General features: G+C 45.6%; 1 protein-coding gene across 1 annotated transcript in view; it reads right to left on the bottom strand.

Moving 5' to 3' along the window:
- Positions 1 to 4,374: 4,374 nt before the first annotated feature.
- Gsr (glutathione-disulfide reductase) overlaps positions 4,375 to 20,458 on the bottom strand; it is a 39,657-nt gene continuing 23,573 nt past the window's right edge. Inside the window, exons 7-13 of the mRNA XM_036166776.1 lie at positions 18,108 to 18,207; positions 16,679 to 16,765; positions 15,435 to 15,593; positions 11,688 to 11,799; positions 9,476 to 9,607; positions 8,037 to 8,170; positions 4,375 to 5,423 (exon numbers count right to left, since the gene is read on the bottom strand). Of these exons, the coding sequence (XP_036022669.1) occupies positions 5,274 to 5,423; positions 8,037 to 8,170; positions 9,476 to 9,607; positions 11,688 to 11,799; positions 15,435 to 15,593; positions 16,679 to 16,765; positions 18,108 to 18,207 (874 nt within the window). The 3' untranslated portion in view covers positions 4,375 to 5,273. The remainder of the gene's footprint in view (positions 5,424 to 8,036; positions 8,171 to 9,475; positions 9,608 to 11,687; positions 11,800 to 15,434; positions 15,594 to 16,678; positions 16,766 to 18,107; positions 18,208 to 20,458) is intronic.

The following is a 20,458-nucleotide window of genomic DNA, read 5'->3' as shown; positions in this document are numbered from 1 at the left end:
TTACCAGATATGAGGGAGGCTAGCATAGGGAATAGTTTAGCAATCTGGGACTCCTCTTGGTTTGGACTATACACACACTCCTTTTTAAATAATGCACTTGGAAACCTTACTTGCATGGACTATATATACACTTTTCTCTGAACAAAGCACCCAGCTACCTCTTAGCAACAGTATCTAACAGTAGAATAAATATCTCCTCCCCTTAATAACCATTAAACTTGGACAGATTCTACTAGATAGTACTCTACCACTTAAAGAAAGTGGGAAGGCTAACCTGCTGAACTGGTTTTGGATGCATGTATAATAAGGCAAACTGTGTCCTCAAAGTGAACCTACAGGGAAAATCCCATTTACCAAATATGCCTGTGCATAGATGAGTGTGTATATGATCATAATCAGTTGCAATTTGAGAGGGGGACATGTAGAGAAATGGTTATGTAATGTAATGTCAAGCAAAATAGAGAACTACACAGTCTATGTCCCTAGGAATGAGACTCCTCTTGAATCCTATAAAAGAAAGCTCCAAACAATAATGGGGTCATTTAAATACCTTTATTCATGTGGCCTGCTGTCAATCTTGACTATATTCCTTTCTAACCTGTAGTGATATATTGTGTACCCTAATAAACTTGCCTGGGGATTGGAGGACAGAGCCAGCCACTAGATTAGACATAGAGGCCAGACCGCCCCTTAATCCTATCACTCAGAGGCAGAGATCCATCTGGATCTCTCTGAGTTCAAAGTCATAGTGGAAACAGAGCCAAGCAGTGGTGGCACACACCTTTAATCCCAGTACTGGGAAGCACACACGCCTTTAATCCCAGGAAATGACATGGCTGGGTGGAGAAAGGTATACAAGGCACGAGGAAACAGGAACTAAAGCAATTCAGCTGAGATCCTTTCATGTGAGGACTCAGAGGCTTTCAGTCTGAGGAAACAGGATTGGCTGAGGAGTTAGTGAGGAGAGGTTGGCTGTGGCTTGCTCTGCTTCTCTGATCTTTTGGCTTTCACCCCACTATCTGGCTCTGGGTTTTTTATTATAAGGCCATCTAAGATTTGAACATTTCACTTTAATTTTTTGTTTTTGTTTGTTTTTCAAGACCAGGTTTCTCTGTTTAGTCCTTGCTGTCCTGGAACTCTGTAGACCATGCTGGCCTTGAACTCAAGAGATCCACCTGCCTCTGCCTCCCAAGTGCTGGGATTAAAGGTGTGCGCTGCCACCACCACCACCACCACCACCACCCAGCCCACTTTAACTTTTTTTAAAGGAGGCTAGAGAGATGGCTCAGAAGTTAATAGCATTTGCTGCTTCTCCAGAGGACCCAAGTTTCTGTCCTAATACCCATTATCAGGTAGCTCACAACTGTCTGCAACTCTGGCTCCAGGGAATCCAACACCTTTGGCTTCTGTGGTACTTTGAATAGGAATGACCCCCATAGGTTCCTGTGTTTGAATGCTTAGTCATTAGGGAGTGGTACCACTTGAGATTAGGAGGTGTGGCCTTGTTGGAGGAAGTGTGTCATAGGGGGTGGATTTTGGGATTTCAAATGCTCAAGCCAGGGCCCAGTGTCTTTCTCTTCTTCCTACTGCCTGTGTGTGGATCTGGATGTAGAATTCTCAGCTCCTTCCCCTGCACCATGTCTGCCTGCACACTGCCATCCTTTCCACCACGATGAAAATGGACTAAACCTCTGAAACTGTAAGCAAGCCTCAATTAAGTGCTTTCCTTTATAAGAGCTGCATGGCCATGTTATCTCTTCACAGCGACAGAACACCAATACCTGGGATGCACCTGATGACCTGGCAAAGGTTTCTGGTCCGTATTACCAATGAGGGCCACTAAAAGCAGTTTGCTTTCAGCACTGACTCATCTCAGGGATGTACTCTCCAGCCTGTTACAATATGATTCCCAGCAAACTGGACTGCTTTTCCCTTCCACGAGAGACCACACTGGTCCACTCATTGGCAATACACTGACTAGACCGAGTAAACACAAGTTCTGTTGTGTGAACTTTCCCTGCAAAGAGGTAAGTGAATGTTTACCTACCCAGCTAGGGTGCCACAGCAGATCAAAGCCAAATGGTGAGTTGGAGATCCTGAAGGGTTCATGAGTAAGCCCCAAAGAGCTGCCCCACTAAGAAGGCTCACACCAACACAGATGAAGACTTCCCATAGCTGTATAGATGGAGTCCCTTCCTTCACTTAACCTTCCACACTCTGTATACTCTATTAGTCTAGAACCTTCTGAGACAAGGTTATCTTCAGCTGGGTCAGAACTACATTCAGCTGTCAGGTAAAAGCAGGTTAGAGGGGCTGAGGTCCCTGGTGAGGGATGAGACTCTCCACTCCTGCCTTCTATGCAGAGATGCACACAGGCTTCCCATCCTGAGTCTCCCTCTCTCCCTCCCTCCCTCCCTCCCTCCCTCCCTCCCTCCCTCCCTCTCTCTCTCTCTCTCTCTCTCTCTCTCTTGGTTTTCGAGACAGGGTTTCTCTGTGTAGCTTTGGAGCCTGTCCTGGATCTCACTTGGTAGCCCAGGCTGGCCTCGAACTCACAGAGGCGTGTGCCACCACCGCCCGGCTCTGAGTGTCTCTTGCAACGAGTCCCGTCTACTCTGATGAAAATGGCCAAAGATGTTATGCTCAAAGGACATCATTCTTCAGGTATCAACAACGGTACTGCTAAGATATTTACCAGCCAGGGAGCGGAAGAATCAATCCAATAAAAATCCAGTAGCCCACTAACCTCAGCAAAGTGTTACAGGGGTTACTAGTGTAGGTTACGTGGCGAACACCTTTTTAGGTGAGCGATCAAATTGTCGAATTTCGTTGTTCTACCACCAAGACAGAGGCACAGCATCCAGCAGACTTTGGCGCTAAACGTTCACTTGGGCAGGTGACTCCGGCCCATTTTCCCGGTGCCCTGAAGACCTGCTAGTTTTGAGAGGCACGCAGAACAAGAGGGCTTTACACAGGCTCAGGCTGCCACGCAAGATGCTTTGTGTCTTGGTCACGTGGGCCGAAAGATCTGATGCTCCGTAAAGGGGCAGGGACAGAAGCTGTTTGGGGCCCCCTCTAGCTGAGACACATCGCAAGCATCTGTTTCAGGCTAAGCTTTGAGGTCTTGTTTTTTGTTTTTGTTTTTGTTTTTTGTTTTTCGAGACAGGGTTTCTCTGTGTAGCTTTGCACCTTCCCTGTATCTCGCTTGATAGACCAGGCTGGCCTCGAACTCACAGAGATCCACCTGCCTCTGCCTCCCGAGTGCTGGGACTACAGGCGTGCACCACCACCGCCCGGCTGCTTTGAGGTCTTGTTACATAGCAATGCAGCACTCTGGCCACTGCGCCAGCTATAACCTCTGTTCCAAAGTCACAGGGACGTCCACCTGGTACTGTGTAATCCGAATGGCAATGTCCCATTTGGGGAGATAGTTCCAATCTGTGCCTGATGCCCCAATTATTAACAGCACCCCCTTTACTCTTCAAGGTGTTCCCGTTAGTCAACAAAGCCACATAGCTGCTGTGGATTTCACAGCCCTGTTATTTGTCTAGCAATGTTTTCTCACACGCAGGGTGTAGTGATATATGCCTACAGTCACAACATTTGGGGGGCTGAGGCAGAAGGATCGCAACTGTGGGGTCACCTTGGGCAACAAGGCACGGCTTTGCAGGAGAAAACCGGCGAAGTCTTCTTTTTTTCCAGACTAGAAGGTTGCTCAGAAGTGAGTACCCTGGCTTTCCTTCATCCCCACCACAGATAGATAACCTTGTTACTAATGCCATTATTTTACTTGGTTGGCATTGGGTCTACCCAGAAGTCAGTGCCACAACTGGCCATGGCCACTAAGAAAGTCATCCAGGAAGCTTAACGAAAGCAAACTGCAGACAAGGAGAAATTTGTTCACCCAGCTGCTAAAGACAACATCAAAAGGGTTATGAACACTTCTCACGTAGCCCAGGCTGGCCTTCACCTCTCCAGTGTGCACCACCATACCTGCTCTAAGTTTTTTGTCCAGGTGGCTCTTCCACTGACATCTACCTGTGGAGGCTGTCTTTTATACCCTCGTTGGGCACTTCACAAAGTTTTGTTAGTTTTTTTAAAGATGTATTTATTTTATGTGTAGAAGCGTTCGGCCTGTGTGTATGTCTGCACACCACGTGTGTCGTGTCTGCAAAGGGCGGAAGAGGGGATCGGATCCCCTGGAACTGGAGCTGTGGATGACTGTGTGGTGCTGGGAATCAAACCGAGTCCCCTCCACGAGAGTGACAAGGGCTGAGCTGTCCCTCCAGCCCCTCTGACACGTTAGAGAGCCTCGTCCCCAACAGGTATTGGTGTCTGTTCTCCCAGTGTGGTAATGAGGAAATAAACCGATAGCAATTACGTTCATAATAAATTTTATAAGACAACGCAGTGGTTTTCCAATTCTTGGAACAGTTCTCATAAAAAAAAAATAAACTAACATGAACACAGAACTATTGAAATGATTGACTGAACAATGAGTTATGACAAGGGAGGCCTCCTGGAGTGGCTCAGCCTAGCCCTCCTGAAGGCACAATCATCTCCAGAATCTGCTCACAGATCTAACAGCCTCAGCTCTCCTAACTTCAATGCACTTCATTTCATGGAAAAAAAAAAAAAAAAAGACCACAAACCATTTTACATCATTTAAAACAGAGCACAGAATAAAACGCAATTAGATCACATCCTCAGGGCAGCTTTACAATACACAAAACAGAAACAGCAGGTTCAACAACACACATGTATTCTGTATCCCTGCATATTTGTAGATGGAGACTTCCCATCACATAAAACTAACGAGCTAGGCCAGGAATGGCCATGCATTCCTCTAATTCCAATGCTCATGAGGCTATAGCTGGAGGATCTTAAGTTGGAGGCCACCCTGGGCTGTATAGAGAGACACTGTCAAAAACAATAAAGCCAGCTATATTCAGGTGCATTAACTTCACTGTATACTTCATATAAGTTTATACTTGGAATGAGGCTGAAATAAGAAAAAGAGAACTAGCATAGGGCTGTTAATAAGACATTAAAAATATTAATTAATTAATGTGAAATATTATCACATGAAAACCAACCCCAGATTAACCAAACAAATTTCTGATTAGATAAATAAGTTCTTTTTTTTTTTTTCACTATCAGAAGATCCTGATTAAAATGAAGAAATCTATAAAGCTGGAGCAGGAAGTAAACTTGATACAGAGGTTCATCTCAGAGGTCTACTGGCCCAGCTGCTACCCAGACAAGTCCCTGGGCTCTCAGCGGAGTGTGACCAGCTCTTCTGAAGAGGTAGGGTGAATGGCCACCGTGTTGTCAAAGTCGGCCTTGGTGGCCCCCATTTTTACGGCCACAGCGAAGCCCTGGAGCATTTCATCACACCCAATTCCCTGCATGTGGATCCCAACCACCTGCGAGAACACAGAAATCAGGGACGTCAGATTTTTATTAGTTACATATCGTGGGATAAATATGATAGCGCAGTGGTAGAACACTTGGCTGGAAATCCATTCTGCCTCCAGCAGCAGCAGCAGCAGCAGCAGCAGCAGCAGCAGCAGCAGCACTAAAACCACTTTAAAATTCTAATCCTACCTCTAATCCAAAGTCAGGGTCAGTACACCTATGAGGCCCTGTGCACAGCTCTGCTACAGTGCCTCCCTCCAGAGCACACTCCTGTCCTGTGCACGTCTCTTTGAACATGACGTCTTGCTGGTTGATGAACTTCTCTCTCTCTCTCTCTCTGTCTCTCTCTCTCTCTGTCTCTCTCTCTCTCTCTGTTTTTTTTTCCTGACAGGGTCTTGCTGCACAGCCTAGGCTGGCTTCCTGAGCACTGAGATCATGGTCTACACCACTATGCCTGGCTTTCTTCTTTGATTCTAAGAACTAAGGCCATTAGTTAGACCAGATAGTTACAGACCTGTGCCTTCCTGACCCAGTTCATTCTGTCCTCTGCTCTCTAAGCACACACAGTTCTGTCAAGGGTCTACGACAGTCACTAGATTATGTATTTTGGGAGGGACTATACAAGAACAATTCAATCCCTGTTTCTGTTGCAGGAACTCCTCAACTTCAGTTAAGAAGGAACTCGGGAGCCCAGAGGCCAGAGTGAGACCCTGGGAAAACATGAAGAGAAGAGCAGGGGTCCTGCTGATCCATCTGACGTGGCAATCCTAGACCACTGAGGGCCGTTCCAGGCTGTGAGCTGGGTCTTGTTGCCACAAACCCCTCTCCCCGTCTGCTGCTCTGAGGTGCTGCTGCACAGACTTTGTCTTGTGGCTTTTGGTGTTGAAGCCCATCAAATCACATACACAGGAGCTGGAGAGATGGCCCAGCGGTTAAGAGCACTGGCCGTTCTTCTAGAGAACCCGGGTTCAATTCCCAGCACCCACATGGCAGCTCACAACTCTCTGTAATTCTAGTTCCAGGGGATTTGACACCTTCACACCAATGCACACAAAATAAAGTTAATATTACTAAGAACAAAAGCTGAAAACTAGGACTACAGCTAAATTTATTTATTTATTTGTTCATTTATTTATTTGTTCATCCATTTATTTATTTATCCATCCATTTATTTATTTATTAATTTATTATGTATGCAATGTTCTGTCTGTCTGTATGTCTGCAGACCAGAAGAGGGCGCCAGATCTCATTACAGATGGCTGTGAGGCACCATGTGGTTGCTGGGAATTGAACTTAGGTCCTCTGGAAGAGCAGTCAGTGCTCTTAACCGCTGAGCCGTCTCTCCAGCCCCTACAGCTAAATTTTTAAAATAAATTTTTATTTACGTTTATCTCACTGTATGTGGGGGAGGGGCAGAGATTGAGAGTACAAGCATGCACAGGTGAGAAAGAGTGATCGGCTCACACGCATGTGACTGAATGTCAGTGCAGGTTGGAGGAAAAACTCCCCATGAGCCAGTTCTCTTCTGCCATCCTGTGGGATCAGCAGGTCAACCTGAGGTCATCAGGCCTAGAAGCACCTCTACCTGCTGGGCCATCTCCTAACCTAATGTATATCTCATAATGTACATCCCATCGCACTGGTGATGGCGGCACACGCTTTGGATTTTACAACTTGGGAGGCTGAGGCGCAAAGGTCAGGAACTACGAACCAGGGTGTGTGGTAGAGCCAGTCTCAAACAAAACAAAACAAAACAAAACAAAAACAAAAAAAAAAAACTAAGCAAAACAAACACTTCATGTAAACCACAGCCTTTACACATGACCAAGTTCCTCCTTATGATTTAATTCAATGAGAAGAAACAGCTTAAGAAGTTGAGGACCCAAAACTAAACCGATCTCCTAAATTTTAAAATACAACCCATTCAAATGCAGATCAAAACCATACCAGGAAACCACACAACACTCACTGAAGTGGCTACCTCGAAAAGGACAGTGGTGAGGGTGGGGGAGAAATGGGAACATCTGGTGGGAGACAGAAAATCCTGCCAAATGCCAAAACCCGTTTGGAAGATCTTCAGAAAGCTGAGTCAAGAGATAGTAAGTTTCAAAACCACGGCTGACTAACTTCTGCGTTATTGTTTGATTATGCTAATTTATTATTTTTAAATCGTCTTATCTTAAATCGCATTTACCACTGTATTTTTTAAGGATTTACTTCATCTATGTTTATGTGTGTGTCTCTGTAATTCTGTACACACGTGTGGGGGTGTCCTGAGAGGCCAGATAAAGGTTCTGGATCCCCTCAGAGCTAAGTTACAGGTGACTGAGAGCCAGCTGACTGAAGTGGGAGCTAGGAACCAAACCCAGTTCCTCTGCCAGAGCAGCCAGTGCTCTGGACCACTGGGTCATCTTTCCAGGATTTCTGAGCTTCCTGTCTGTTCTGGGTTAGTGGTCAACGATAAGCTTTTATTTTTCCTCCCAATTTTTCTTTCCATCTTTAAGACAGCCACTCTTTAATGCAATGCTGAGACTCTAACCTCATTTTTAAAAAGGAATACAGTCTTGTTTCTAATAAAAGAGCCCCAATATACATACAAGAGACAACAGTTTCCCCAGTACCTTTTCCTCCTGGTTAGCACAAACCATTTTCATCACACATTTTGTCTTCCTTGTAGTCACAGCATGGTACATTGGGGTAAAGGCAGTTGAGTAGATTTTCACATTATCTTTTCCGTATTTATGAATGGCTTCATCTATAACACACATTAAAAAAGCATCAATCAAAGCTGGGAGGCGGTGGCGCATGCGGATCTCTGTGAGTTCGAGGCCAGCCTGGTCTACAGAGCGAGATCCAGGACAGGCATCAAAACTACACAGAGAAACCCTGTCTCGAAAAACAAAACAAAACAAAACAAAACAAAACAAAAAAGCATCAATCAAAAGCTAAAGTATCCCACAGAACTATGGCAGGCTATAGTCCAGAAATACATCTGAATGAAACTGTCCAGAAACAGGAACACACCTGAATCAAACAAGAAAGAAGCAGCCAATTGTACCAAAGGAAGGGGCAGTCTACAAAAATAAAGGTCCACATCCCATCATCACACACAGAATGGCTGAGGAATGTGTCTCTGATTGAATGGGACCCAACTGCTTGCAATGAAATGCACTGAACTGAGCTTGGGGATTGGGGGTGGGGGACTGTGTTCCAAATGATATTTGAGATAGATGGATAAATTTGTATAAAATCGAAAGTTTACATAATATTTATTAATTGAAGTTTTCCCCTCTTAAAACTATTGTTTATATAAGCGAAAACCCCTGTTCTTAAGAAACAAGATGCGCCAGGCAGTGGTGGCGCACGCCTTTAATTCCAGCACTCGGGAGGCAGAGCCAGGCGGATCTTTGTAAGTTCGAAGCTAGCCTGGTCTACAGAGCGAGATCCAGGAAAGGCACAAAAGCTACACAGAGAAACTCTGTCTCGAAAAACCAAAAAAAAAAAAAAAAAAAAAAGATGCATAGTGTGTATACAACAGTGGTCCTGAACCTTCCTAATGCTACAACCCTTAAATACAGTTCTTCACGCTGTGGTGACCCCCAACCACAACATTATTTCATTGTTACTTCATAACCGTAATTTTGCTATTAACTGTTAGGAATAATAATGTAAATTTCTGGTATTTCTGGTGGTCTCAGGTGACCCATGTGAAAGGGACGTTTGACCCTCAAAGGAGTCAAGACGCACAGGCTAAGAACCACTGGTATATAGGTGCAAAAACAATAAGACAAAAAAATTACTGACACAGAGGAGTCCTGTGTATTCTTTTGGCTACTTTTAACTTTAACTTATATAAATAAAAAAATATATATATCAAGAGAGAGAGAGAGAACAGAAACAGAGACACATGGGCAGCAGGAGCCACACTCCAAGTACTCACTGCTTGAGAACTATGACTCCAGACTAAACAAAAGGCTTAGCGTAACTTGGGACACAGTTATTTTGGCTGATAAAAGTTTAGAGAAGGAACCACAAATGACCTTCATTTTAAAACACCTACCTTCAGTGAGCCCCACTGTCCCAATAGGGGGGTGGCTGAAGACCACGGTAGGGATGTTGTCATAGTCTAATTTTGAATCTTCTTTGCATTCAAAAAGCCTGTGGGCCAGTTTCCGGCCAGCAGCTATCGCAACTACAACGATACAAAAATCAGTGTTTGTTTCATTGATTTTGTTTTGTTTTGTTTTTTGACACAGGGTTTCTCTGTGTAGCTTTGGAGCCTGTCCTGGAACTCGCTCTGTAGACCAGGCTGGTCTCGAACTCACAGAGATCCGCCTGCCTCTGCCTCCCGGGTGCTGGGATTACAGGCGTGCACCACCACCCCCCACCCCAAGGCGTGTTTAGTTGACTTTTAACACGGCAGCACTGTGCTAACAGCTGTTTACTGATCTGGCAGAGCCCCGACAGGGCTTTATGCCAACGTTCATTGTCATCTCTACTTCAACATCACGAAAACCTGGCACTGCCATCGTGAACAACCCAAAACTCCTGGCTTAGTAACTGTATGTTCCAGGAAGAAAAGTGACCTGTGCCTAAATTCCCAGTCACCTGGAAGTTAATCTGCTGAATGAGGACATGCTTCCTGGTAGGGTATTTACAGAACAAGCCATAGTTAGGCATGGTTTTATGTCTACTTCAGTAAGATTCTTTTAAACTAAAAAGCTTGTTTCCATCAGCCTGCTTTTATTCCTATGTCTTCTCAAACGGCCTGAGTCATTGAGAAAAATCATTGGTTATTAATTTTTTTTTTTTTTCCAGAGCTGAGGACGGAACCCAGAGCCTTGCATTTGCTAGGCAAGCGTTCTACCGCTGAGCTAAATCCCCAACCCCTGGTTATTAATTTACTGATACAAAATTGGCAGTTTATTCCATAAGACAAGCTAAGTAGACCAGTGTCACTCGACGCAAGATTGTTTTTCAAAGTCTTGTCAAAGGACATAAAATTTCAGTTAAAATGACTATGTTTAAGAAATCTACTGCACAACATGGTAACTACTGTTAATATAAGCATATAATTAAGTACACAATGTATTGTTTACTTAAAAATTGTTGAGAGAAGCTGGGCGGTGGTGGCGCACGCCTTTAATCTCAGGACTTAATCTCAGGTGGAGGCAAGCAGATCTCTGAGTTCAAGGCCAACCTGGTCTACAGAGTGAGCTCCAGGGCAGTCAGGCTACATAAAGAGACCATGTCTCAAAAACAAACAAACAAAAACAAAAAAACCCAAAACAACAACAACAAATTACTGAGAGTAGATTTTGTTTTTGAAAAAAAAAAGCACGAGATAATAAATATTAACTAGTTTGACTAAGCTTTCCACAAAATGGAAATATTCAAAAACATCAGTTTTATTTAAACCTCAGAGAAAGAGAACCTCCTAAGAGACTTAAAAGGATTTGAGGATGTAACAAAACAGGTTTCTACCTGAGGTAAAACCTTAGGGCATTTGCAAAGTCCAGTGAGGTGTGACAAGCACCTTGGGTATGCTCCTGAAGTCAGTGGGTCGAGCTACAGCAATCAGGACAAGGACATCAGAGCTGGTGGCACCAAGACCACTTACTCATCCAAGAATGCCAACCGTCTAAGCACACGTCTTCAGAAGGTAACCTATAGGAACGGTCTTCCTGATGATGAATGCAGGGCTTGCTAAAGTGTTTGTGATGGTTAATCCTTATCGTCAACTTGACTGGATTTAGATAATCAGCTAAGAGACATGGCCCTGGGTGTATCTATGAGGACTTCCAGAGCGATTTAACTGAGGAGAGAGGACCTTCCCTGAATATGGGAGCACCATTCCCCGGGGCTGGCATCCTGGACTAGACAAAAAGGGAAAAGCAAGCTGAGCACTGATCCCCTGCCTCTCTCTGGTTCCTAGACATAGACACCATGTGACCAGCAGCCCGTTCCCGCTGCCTTGCCTGCCCACTATGATGGACTGGGAATCCCTCACACTCACACTCGGAGCCAAGAGAAGCCCTTCCTTCCTTTCTTCATTGGCTCTTGTCCGCAACAAGAAGAGCAACAGATACAGTCTTCTAAGGAATCAAGAATTTTATTCAGAAAATGTGAAGTACCGCACCTACATCTACTTCAACGCCATTTTGTGACAAAGACAGAAATGCTTTTAATTTTGCTGAAGAATTTGACTGTGACAAGCTGGGTAACTTTTATAACCCACAGGCCCCTCTTCCCAAGAAAGAAAGCAGCATTACCTGGGGTGAGAAGCGCTCTCCCACAGACATCTCCCACAGCATAGATGCCTTTAACACTGGTATTCTGGAATTCGTCTACGATGATATGGCCTTTTTCATCCGTCTGAATCCCCTAGAACCACAAGGGAACATCTGGTCAATACCAGGGCCATCTATCATGGTACATCAAACCTTGACATCAGCTGCATTTCACATCTGGACCCCCAAAAAGCCACGAGACTTAACAGCAACATGTAAATCACTTCAAGCTGACAAGTTCCATAACTTCCTTATTATAAAGAAAAGAACTGTAACTTCCTTATTATAAAGAAAAGAACTGTTTTATCAACTACTGAGGTGCTTTAATGGGACAGGACTGATCCAATATGCAGGAAATGAGAGAGAGAGGGAGAGGGAGCGGGAGAGGGGGAGAGAGGGAGAAAGGGAGAGGGAGAGGGAGAGGGAGAGAGAGAGAGGGAGAGGGAGAGGGAGAGGGAGAGAGGGAGAGGGAGAGGGAGAGGGAGAGGGAGAGAGAGAGAGAGAGAGAGAGAGAGAGAGAGAGAGAGAGAGAGAGAGAGAGAGGCTATCAGACATACTGATATCCTGATACCCTGTGGGGGTTCCTCTGAAACAACGCTTATCAATGTTCCAGGACATATTTGAAGGGTGACTAATGTACTGCTCACTGGCTAGTATTGTGTCAACTTTACAAATGCTAGGGGCCTTTGGGAAGAGAGACCCTCAACTGAGAAAATGTTCCCACCAGACTGGCGTGTGGGCAAGCCCATAGGGTGTTTTCTTGATTAATGAAGTGGGTGGGGCCAGCTCACTGAGGGCGGTGCCATCCTAGGTAGGTGGTCCTGGATAATATAGGAAAGCAGGGGTTGGGGATTTAGCTCAGTGTTAGAGCGCTTGCCTAGCAAGCACAAGGCCCTGGGTTCGATCCTCAGCTTAAAAAAAAAAAAGAAAAAAGCAGGCTGAGCAAGCCACGAGGAGCAAGCTAGTACACAGCACTCCTCCACGGCTTCTCCATGGGTTCCTGCCCTGACTTCTCTGATGAGGGACTACAAACTACAAACTGAAATAAACCAATTCCTCCCCAAGTCACTGTGTTTTATCACAGCAACAGAAGCCCAATTAAAACAGTCATCTAGAGGGCCACAGACTGAAACAGTCACTAAAATCATTTTTTTTCAAGTTACCATCTTAGTTTTAAAAAAATCTACACCAAGTATGCATTCGACTCCAAAATATGCTATTCCACACACACAACCAAATCCACTTCCTTTACACGGAGTCATCTTTCCTAGGATGTGTTCTGTTTATATTGCGGCTTTGCAAATCTGAGACACAACGTTCCAGTGTGTGAAGAGGAGGAGAAAGTACAGTGGCTTCTGCAGGGAAGAGTTCGAGGATAGCCTAGTCTACGTAGCCAGTTCCGGGCCAGCCATGGCTACACAGTGAGACCCAACCTCAATAATAAATAAATTTATATATATATTCACATATATGAATATATTCATATATTCACATATTTGAATATATGTGTGTGTGTGTGTGTGTGTGTGTGTGCATGTGTGTGTGTGTGTGTGTGTGTGTGTACAATCTTTGGAGCTGAGATGTGGCTCCATGGTTAGAGCACACGCTTAGCATGTATCAGGCCCTGGCGCTGACTTCCAGCATCCTGGGGCAGCCAGACAGACTTGGCTTGAATCTCAGCTCTGTCACTCACTAGTTAAGAAATTTCACACATGTAACCATTTAACTATAGATATTTGAGCTTCTACTGCAAGCTTAGCTTGGCCACTAAACACAGTGGTGAGTTGGACTTCCTGGTCCACAGTTGCCAGCCAGGTGAATTATCTACGAATCCTGTTCCTTGGTTTCCTCGCCCTTCAGTTACTGGCAAGATTTACTAGATGGCACAACCTGGCACATGGCAGTCATTCCGTCTGCATTACAACAGACCTATCTTAACTTTTAGTAAGGTGAGAATCAACCTTCTTTTTTCTGCCTCATTGTTTAAAAATTCAGGAAATAATGAGCTGGGGACACAGGTTGGTAGAGTACTTGTGAATTAACGAGATGGGGAAATAGGTTAGCCGGTAGCATGCTCGAAGCCTTGGGTTTGAGCCCCAGCATCAGTGCATGGTCTGCAATCCTGGTACTTGGGAGGAAGAATCAGGAGGATAAGAAATTCAAAGCTGGGGTTAGGAAGATGGTCCTGTGTGGGTGAGGAGCTCGCTGGGCAAACAGGAGGACCTGAGTTCAATCCCCAACACCTACGGGAAAGCCAGGCGTAGCGGGAATCACAGCTGGGGAGGCGGAGACAAGATGATCCCCCAGGGCCACTAACCGGCCAGTGGAGCCCAACTGGCAAGCTGTATGTTCAGGGAGGTAGGAAACGAGGAAGACACCAATGTCAGTCTCTGGTCACTACATACAAAGCACGCATGCACACATATACACATCAACACCTACACACTGATTCAACAAATAAGGATGGGAACTGGGAGGGAAGAAGAGGAAGGGTGAGGTCAGCGGAGGGGCGTGAATTAGAACACAGTGCAATCACATACACACATATGAAAACGCTACAATGAAACTCATTACTTAGTTTACCGAAAAACTATTTTTCAAATTCAGCAAATAAAAGAAGAGTAGGAGACGGATAGAGACTCACCACACAGGGCTGAGAGGATGGCTCAGTGGGTCAAAAACCACCTGCCGACCAGCCTGAGGACCCACATGGTGGGAGGAAAGAATGGAGCTCTGGCCTCCACACAGGCGCTATAGCACAGCCATACCCTCTCACAAATAAATAAACGCAATTTAAAAAAATCAGCAAAATACAGCCCAACACTGGACTTAGGAACATTCCATCTGCACAAACCAAGTTACCAATGAGAGATGAAAGGCTCAGGGACTAGTTTTATTATTGTGAATAGTGAGTTTTAATTAAATTTCACTGGAGATTAAAAAAGTTAGGCAGCCGCCTCCTTACTTTATTCATTAACATGTTGAAGGCTCCAGGCTTGGGGGGGCTCCTGAGTGGAATCCCGGCACTTGGAAAGTGGAGGCAGGGGGATCAGATGTTCAAGGTCATTTTTCAGTTCCCTATTGAAAATGAGGCTAGCCTGGACTACAAAAGACCCTGTCCCAAAAGACAAAAAACAGATAAATACAGGGACTGGTGGTGCAGATCTCTAACCCCAGCTACTTGGAAGACAGATGAAGGAAAACTACAAGGCCAGCCTGGGCTACAGACTGAGTTCAGGGCTAGCCTAGGTAACTTAATGAGACCATGTCTTTAAGGAAAAGGAGGACTTGGACTACAGTCAGTGGTAGAGTACTTGGCTAGCATGTGTGGGAGCCTCTAAATTAGCATGCGTGGGAGCCCCTAAATTAGCATGCGTGGGAGACCCTAAATTCAATTCATACCATGGCCAAAAAGAAGGGAGGGAGGGGGAAGAAATGGAGGAAACAGGAAGTGAGTGGGAGGGAAGGTATGGGAGGGTAGTGCACACCCATAATCCTAACATTTAGAAGTCTGCAAAGAACAAGTGAATCAGGAAATGGCTGGACAATCCGGACCAGACCCCTCCAATCTAACAAGTCCCTGATCTGGGATGAGGACACCAGAAAGGAAAAATATTCCAGAGCAGCAGGGCTTCACGACAGAGCACACGGGTGGATGAGTGTGCAAAAGGTCACGGGGCTACTGGCAGATGGAAGATTAACTCCACAGGGCGGACCGGGTCAGCGTACCACTATATTCAGATTCAGGCCCCTAGAATTTGGGTCCCGTCCGATGGCCCAGAGCAGGCAGTCAACATCTGGAATCGTGGTCGTGGTGGGTTTCCTACCAGGAACCGCAGTGACCACATTGAGTTCCAAGCCGGATGCGGTCTTTTTTACTTCCTTCACCTATTTAAAAAAAAAAAAAAGCGTTAGGTACGTATGGGAGGAAAGGGCAAAGGCAGTATGAAAGCAAAGATTTTCTTCCAGTACCGGGGACTGAACTGAGGACTCACAGCAGGCAAGCACTCAACCACTGAGCTACATCCTTGTTCTCCTTTTGGGGGACAGGGGTCTCACTAAATTATCCAGCCTGGCCTTAAGCTTACTCTGTCGTTCAGACAGGCCTTGAACTTAATAATCCCCCTGCTTCAGCGTCTTAAGTACCTGGGAGTTTAGGCCTAAACCACTAGGCCTAGTAAAACCAGAACTTTTATGAGGTTTTTTTTGTTTGTCTGTTTTTTGAGACAGGATCTCAATCTATAGCCTAGACTGACCTCAAATTCGTACCAATTTTTCTGCACCAGGCTCCTAAGTGCTGGGATTACAGCTCATTATTTAATGAAGGTCTCCAAAGTCATGTTGATGGAAATCTCTTCATTTTTACATCCCCAAAGCACACTGTCATTTATTGCCCTGCTCAATATGCTGAAAGGGTGACACAGACCATACTCATGTTTACCAGGCTGAATCTTTAGAAAAATTCTACTGAAATTAAGTAATTTCCCAAGGAATAAAGTACTCAGTTTAAATTAATAGATAAAATAATAAATTAAAAAAAAAACAGATGTTTAAAAATTGATTTTTTTGCTATTTCTTGAAAAATCTGAAAAATAAGGATGTGCAAAAAGGTACATGAGGGAGCTGGAACACTGGCTCAGCAGTTAAGAGCACTGGCTGCCCATCCAGAGGATCTGGGTTCAATTCCCAGCACCTGCATGGCAGCTCACCACTGTCTGTAACTCCAACACCTCGGGACCAATACTTTCTTCTTCTGGTCTCTCTGGTTACCGGGCGAGCCACAGTACACAGACATACATGAAGGCAAAACAGCCATACAGATTAAAGAGAGAGGAAGGAAGGAATCGGCACATGGAGCCAGAGCAGAGGAAGGATGCGTTTGCAAAGCTGGCTGAGACACACGCAGCTCAGGGGTGGAGCCCTTCCCCACACAGGATGCCCTGAAGTGTGACTGACCAGCCCTGGCCGGGTACCTGTGAGAACTTGAGCACCTCCACGCCAGCATTCTCCAGCTCCTCGGTGCAGTTGGAACTGATGAGCGAATCAAAGTTTCTGAGAACCTGCATTTAGACATGGCGGCAGAGAGACGGATGTTGGGAAGGAAATGGAACTTGATTAAAGTCATAGCACGGACTTGGGAGAGCAGTTCCGGTCCTCTGTTACCCCTCCTCTTTTCGCCTCCCTCCCTCACGTTCACACTGGGGCAGGGTTTAGGAGCACCTCTGTTTCCTATGTCACTACTGTATCTGATTTCATCCACATCTATTTTAGAGTTCTGAAAAATGAACAGTCAAACTTCAGAACTCTGCCATCTTCAATGTCCCTCTCCTTTGCTCTTTCTTTCTCTCTTTCCTTCCTTCCTTCCTTCCTTCCTTCCTTCCTTCCTTCCTTCCTTCATTCCCTCCCTCCCTCCCTCCCTCCCTCCCTCCCTCCCTCCCTCCCTCCCTCCCTCCCTCCCTCCCTCCCTTTCCTTTTTGCAGAGTCTGGGGAAATTCTCATGTAGTGGGGCTGGCTTTCCCTCTGGTCCGTGGGAAGGCTTTCTCAATTATCCTGTGAGAAACGGCAGCTAGATCCAGCGTTTTAAACTAGTAGAAGTCTTTTTTACGGGGGTGTGGGGGGTGGGAGGTTGGGGGGTGAGGGGGTGTCACACAAAAACTGGGCAACAGCAAAAGTTTCTGAACACACAATGACAGAAACTTAATTCGTAATCAAACGTCTACTGAGTCTACAGAGTTTCCGGCAGGGCCCACCATGCCGCACACTGCAACTTCACCGAGGCGCGGATCTGAACACACCACGCATGCATGCCATACTTAGCGCCAATGACCGCCAAAGGGCAGATTTCAGACTATGTCACAACCTGCTGTGATTTTACTGCACATACAAAGCTCATGGCTCTTACAGAAACATACGGTCTCACTGCATATCTCTACCATCACTCCTTAGCACGGAAGGGTCACGTTAGTGTATCTTTGGACTGTCCTGTATTAGAATGTTTGATTTTAAAGAAGTTTTGACTACAAGAGCTGGCCCTACTGCCTGGAGTGGTCTGAATGAATGTGTCACACAGACTCGGATATTTGAACACTGGGTCTCCAATTGGTGGCGATGTTTGGGGGGAGGTTTAGGAGGTGCAGCCTTGCTGGAGGACCAGCTTTGACAATGCAAAGCCTCATGTCACTTCGAGTTCACTGTCTCGGCTTTGTTTGTGGCTGAACTCTCTGCTTTGGCTATCAGGACCGCCAATTGCTGTCCCAGGCCACACGGCATATGCCAATCCACACTTACCTATACGTATCATATATACATAATAAGAAGTTAAAATTTAAAAATTAGGTGATTCCTAGTTTTTAAAATGTAAGAAAACTTCTCTAATTGGACAAGAAAGGAGACAGGACTTACCTTATCGTGTCTTATCAGCAGAGATGTCCTGGAGCCCAGGGCGGAGAGGATGCCAGCTATCTCCACGGCGATGTAACCCGCACCCACAATGACACTGCGGCTGAGGTGAAAAGGAAAGGTTGGCCATTTCGTCAACTGACTTTGGGATGGCTTCAGATGTACACGCTAGCGAGTTTCCCTCGGGCTCTTTGCCCCGTTTTCCCAACAGTTAATATTTTATGAGTAACATGGTGACCTGCACCTGCACTCCCAAGCGTTTGGAGGCGGAGGTGGCCTGGTGTGAGTTCTAGGCCATCCAGAGCTACACAGTGAGGCATTACTCTCAAACAGAACAAAACAAAAGCAAGCTATCTTGCTGGATGGTAGCAGTGCATGCCTTTAATCCCAGAACTCGGGAGGCAGAGACAGGCAGATCTCTGTGAGTATGAGGCCATCCTGGTCTAGAGAGTGAGTTCCGGGACAGCCAGGGCTACACAGAGAAACCGTTATCTCGACCCTCCTCCAAAAAGAAAGAGAGAGAGGGGAGGGGGGAGGGAGGGAGGGAGGGAGGGAAAGAGAGAGAGAGGAATTTTTATTTGACATGTAAGTTCCCGATGGCCTATTTTTATATCTATCTATCTATCTATCTATCTATATGTATCTCTATCTATCTCTCTGCCTATCCATCTATGAATGACAGCTTCTGTATCTCAGCTGGTCATCTACCTACCTACCTACCTACCTATCTATCTACCTACCTATCTATCTATCTATGAATGCCAGCCTCTGTATCTCAGCTGGCCAACAAGTAGTGGCTGAGACTGGTCCTGAACCCCTGCCAATTTCCATACAGACATCTAACAGCACCATCATTTTCCGGGCGGGTATTTCTCCTCCTTCATTATTCAGTTCTATTAATCCTTGTAGCTTGAGCTAAGGCCAATTTAAGAAAGCCATTTTAAGTCAGGCATGGTGGCTCATGCCGGTAATCCCAGCATTTGGGTGGCCCAGGAGGCAGTTGAACTCAACTTCCCAAATACATTTCGGTTTAACAAAGGAGCTTAAGCCTCAGTTAAATGCTTGAATGACTGTCTGGATCAATGATGGAGAAATCCTGTTGCTTAAGGCTTACTTCCAGGCTGAGGCATGGAGAGTAACAGTCCCAGTCAGTGATTTCTACTACAGGTTTTCCAAGGCTCCAACACACCCCTCCCACTGTGCAAAGAACAAAGGAACTGTCTTCCGGTACTCTCCATGGACAGGCCAGCCTACAGAAGCAAATGGCTGCAAATGACTGGTGAGGACCCTCTTACCCTAAAATCTTCAGCATGACTAGAAGCCGCCATACTCTTCAAAACCTGTGAAACAGCTCCTCTGCCACCTCCGGCTCTCTCACTCCTGTGTTGACCCCTTCCTTTTCCTAAGTCTCCCCACACACACTTGCTTTTCTTGCTTCCTCTCTCCACCTTCTTGCTCTTCTGGACACTGAAGCCCTCCACTGTTCTAGGCATTACACTAGATGGAATAGGGAATGGTCTCTGCCTTCAAATTGTTTCCTGGTTTTTTCAATACTGACATGGTGTGAACCCAGGGCCCTTTCCACATGAGACACGCTTCTGCCACTGAGCTATATCTCCCTCCAGCCTTAATTTCAATCAATCAATCAATCAATCAATCAATCAATCAATACATTTTAAAGACCAGCCTGGCCAAGTAGCCAAGGCTGGCTATAAAATCTGTCCAACAACTTAAGGATGCCTTGAATTTACAATTCTACATCTTCTACCTCCAGAGCAGCTGGGATTATAAATCTAAACTGTGGGCTGGAGAGATGGCTCCGTGGTTAAGAGCACTTGGTGCTCTTCCAAAGGTACTGGCTGCAATTCCCAGCAACCACATGGTGGCTCACAACCACCTGTAATGAAACCTGGCGCCCTCTTCAGGCCTTCAGGCACAGCATGCAGACAGAGTACTGTATACATAATAAATAAAAAGATTTTAAAATAATAAAAATAAACAAATCCAAACCATGAGGCCTGGCCCATGAAGAATTTCTAAAGAAAGAAACCCACCCCGAAGCTGGTCAAAGAGGAGCGAGCACTTGAAGGGTAGAAACCTTAGAAACAGCTGTGGATTCCTGAGATGGGTATCTTCTGTGGGGAGGGGGCATTCAAGTGAAAAGGACAGGCCGCCATCACCAGCGTTTTCTGAGAGCTACAAGGAGCTCACTGCTTCCCTTAGCTCCACTGGCCCTTCACCCCACTCACCCCCACCCCTGTCACTATCGTATACACTGAAAACAACTTTCCACACTTCCCCGTCCCCAAAGTAACCAACCCCCTTTCACCTCCTGATGCCTGAAGAACTATCAG

This window comes from Onychomys torridus, chromosome 17, assembly GCF_903995425.1.
Source record: "Onychomys torridus chromosome 17, mOncTor1.1, whole genome shotgun sequence".
Taxonomy (NCBI): domain Eukaryota; kingdom Metazoa; phylum Chordata; class Mammalia; order Rodentia; family Cricetidae; genus Onychomys; species Onychomys torridus.
Note: the sequence above shows the minus strand (reverse complement) of the source record. Positions and strands in the feature narration are given on the sequence as shown.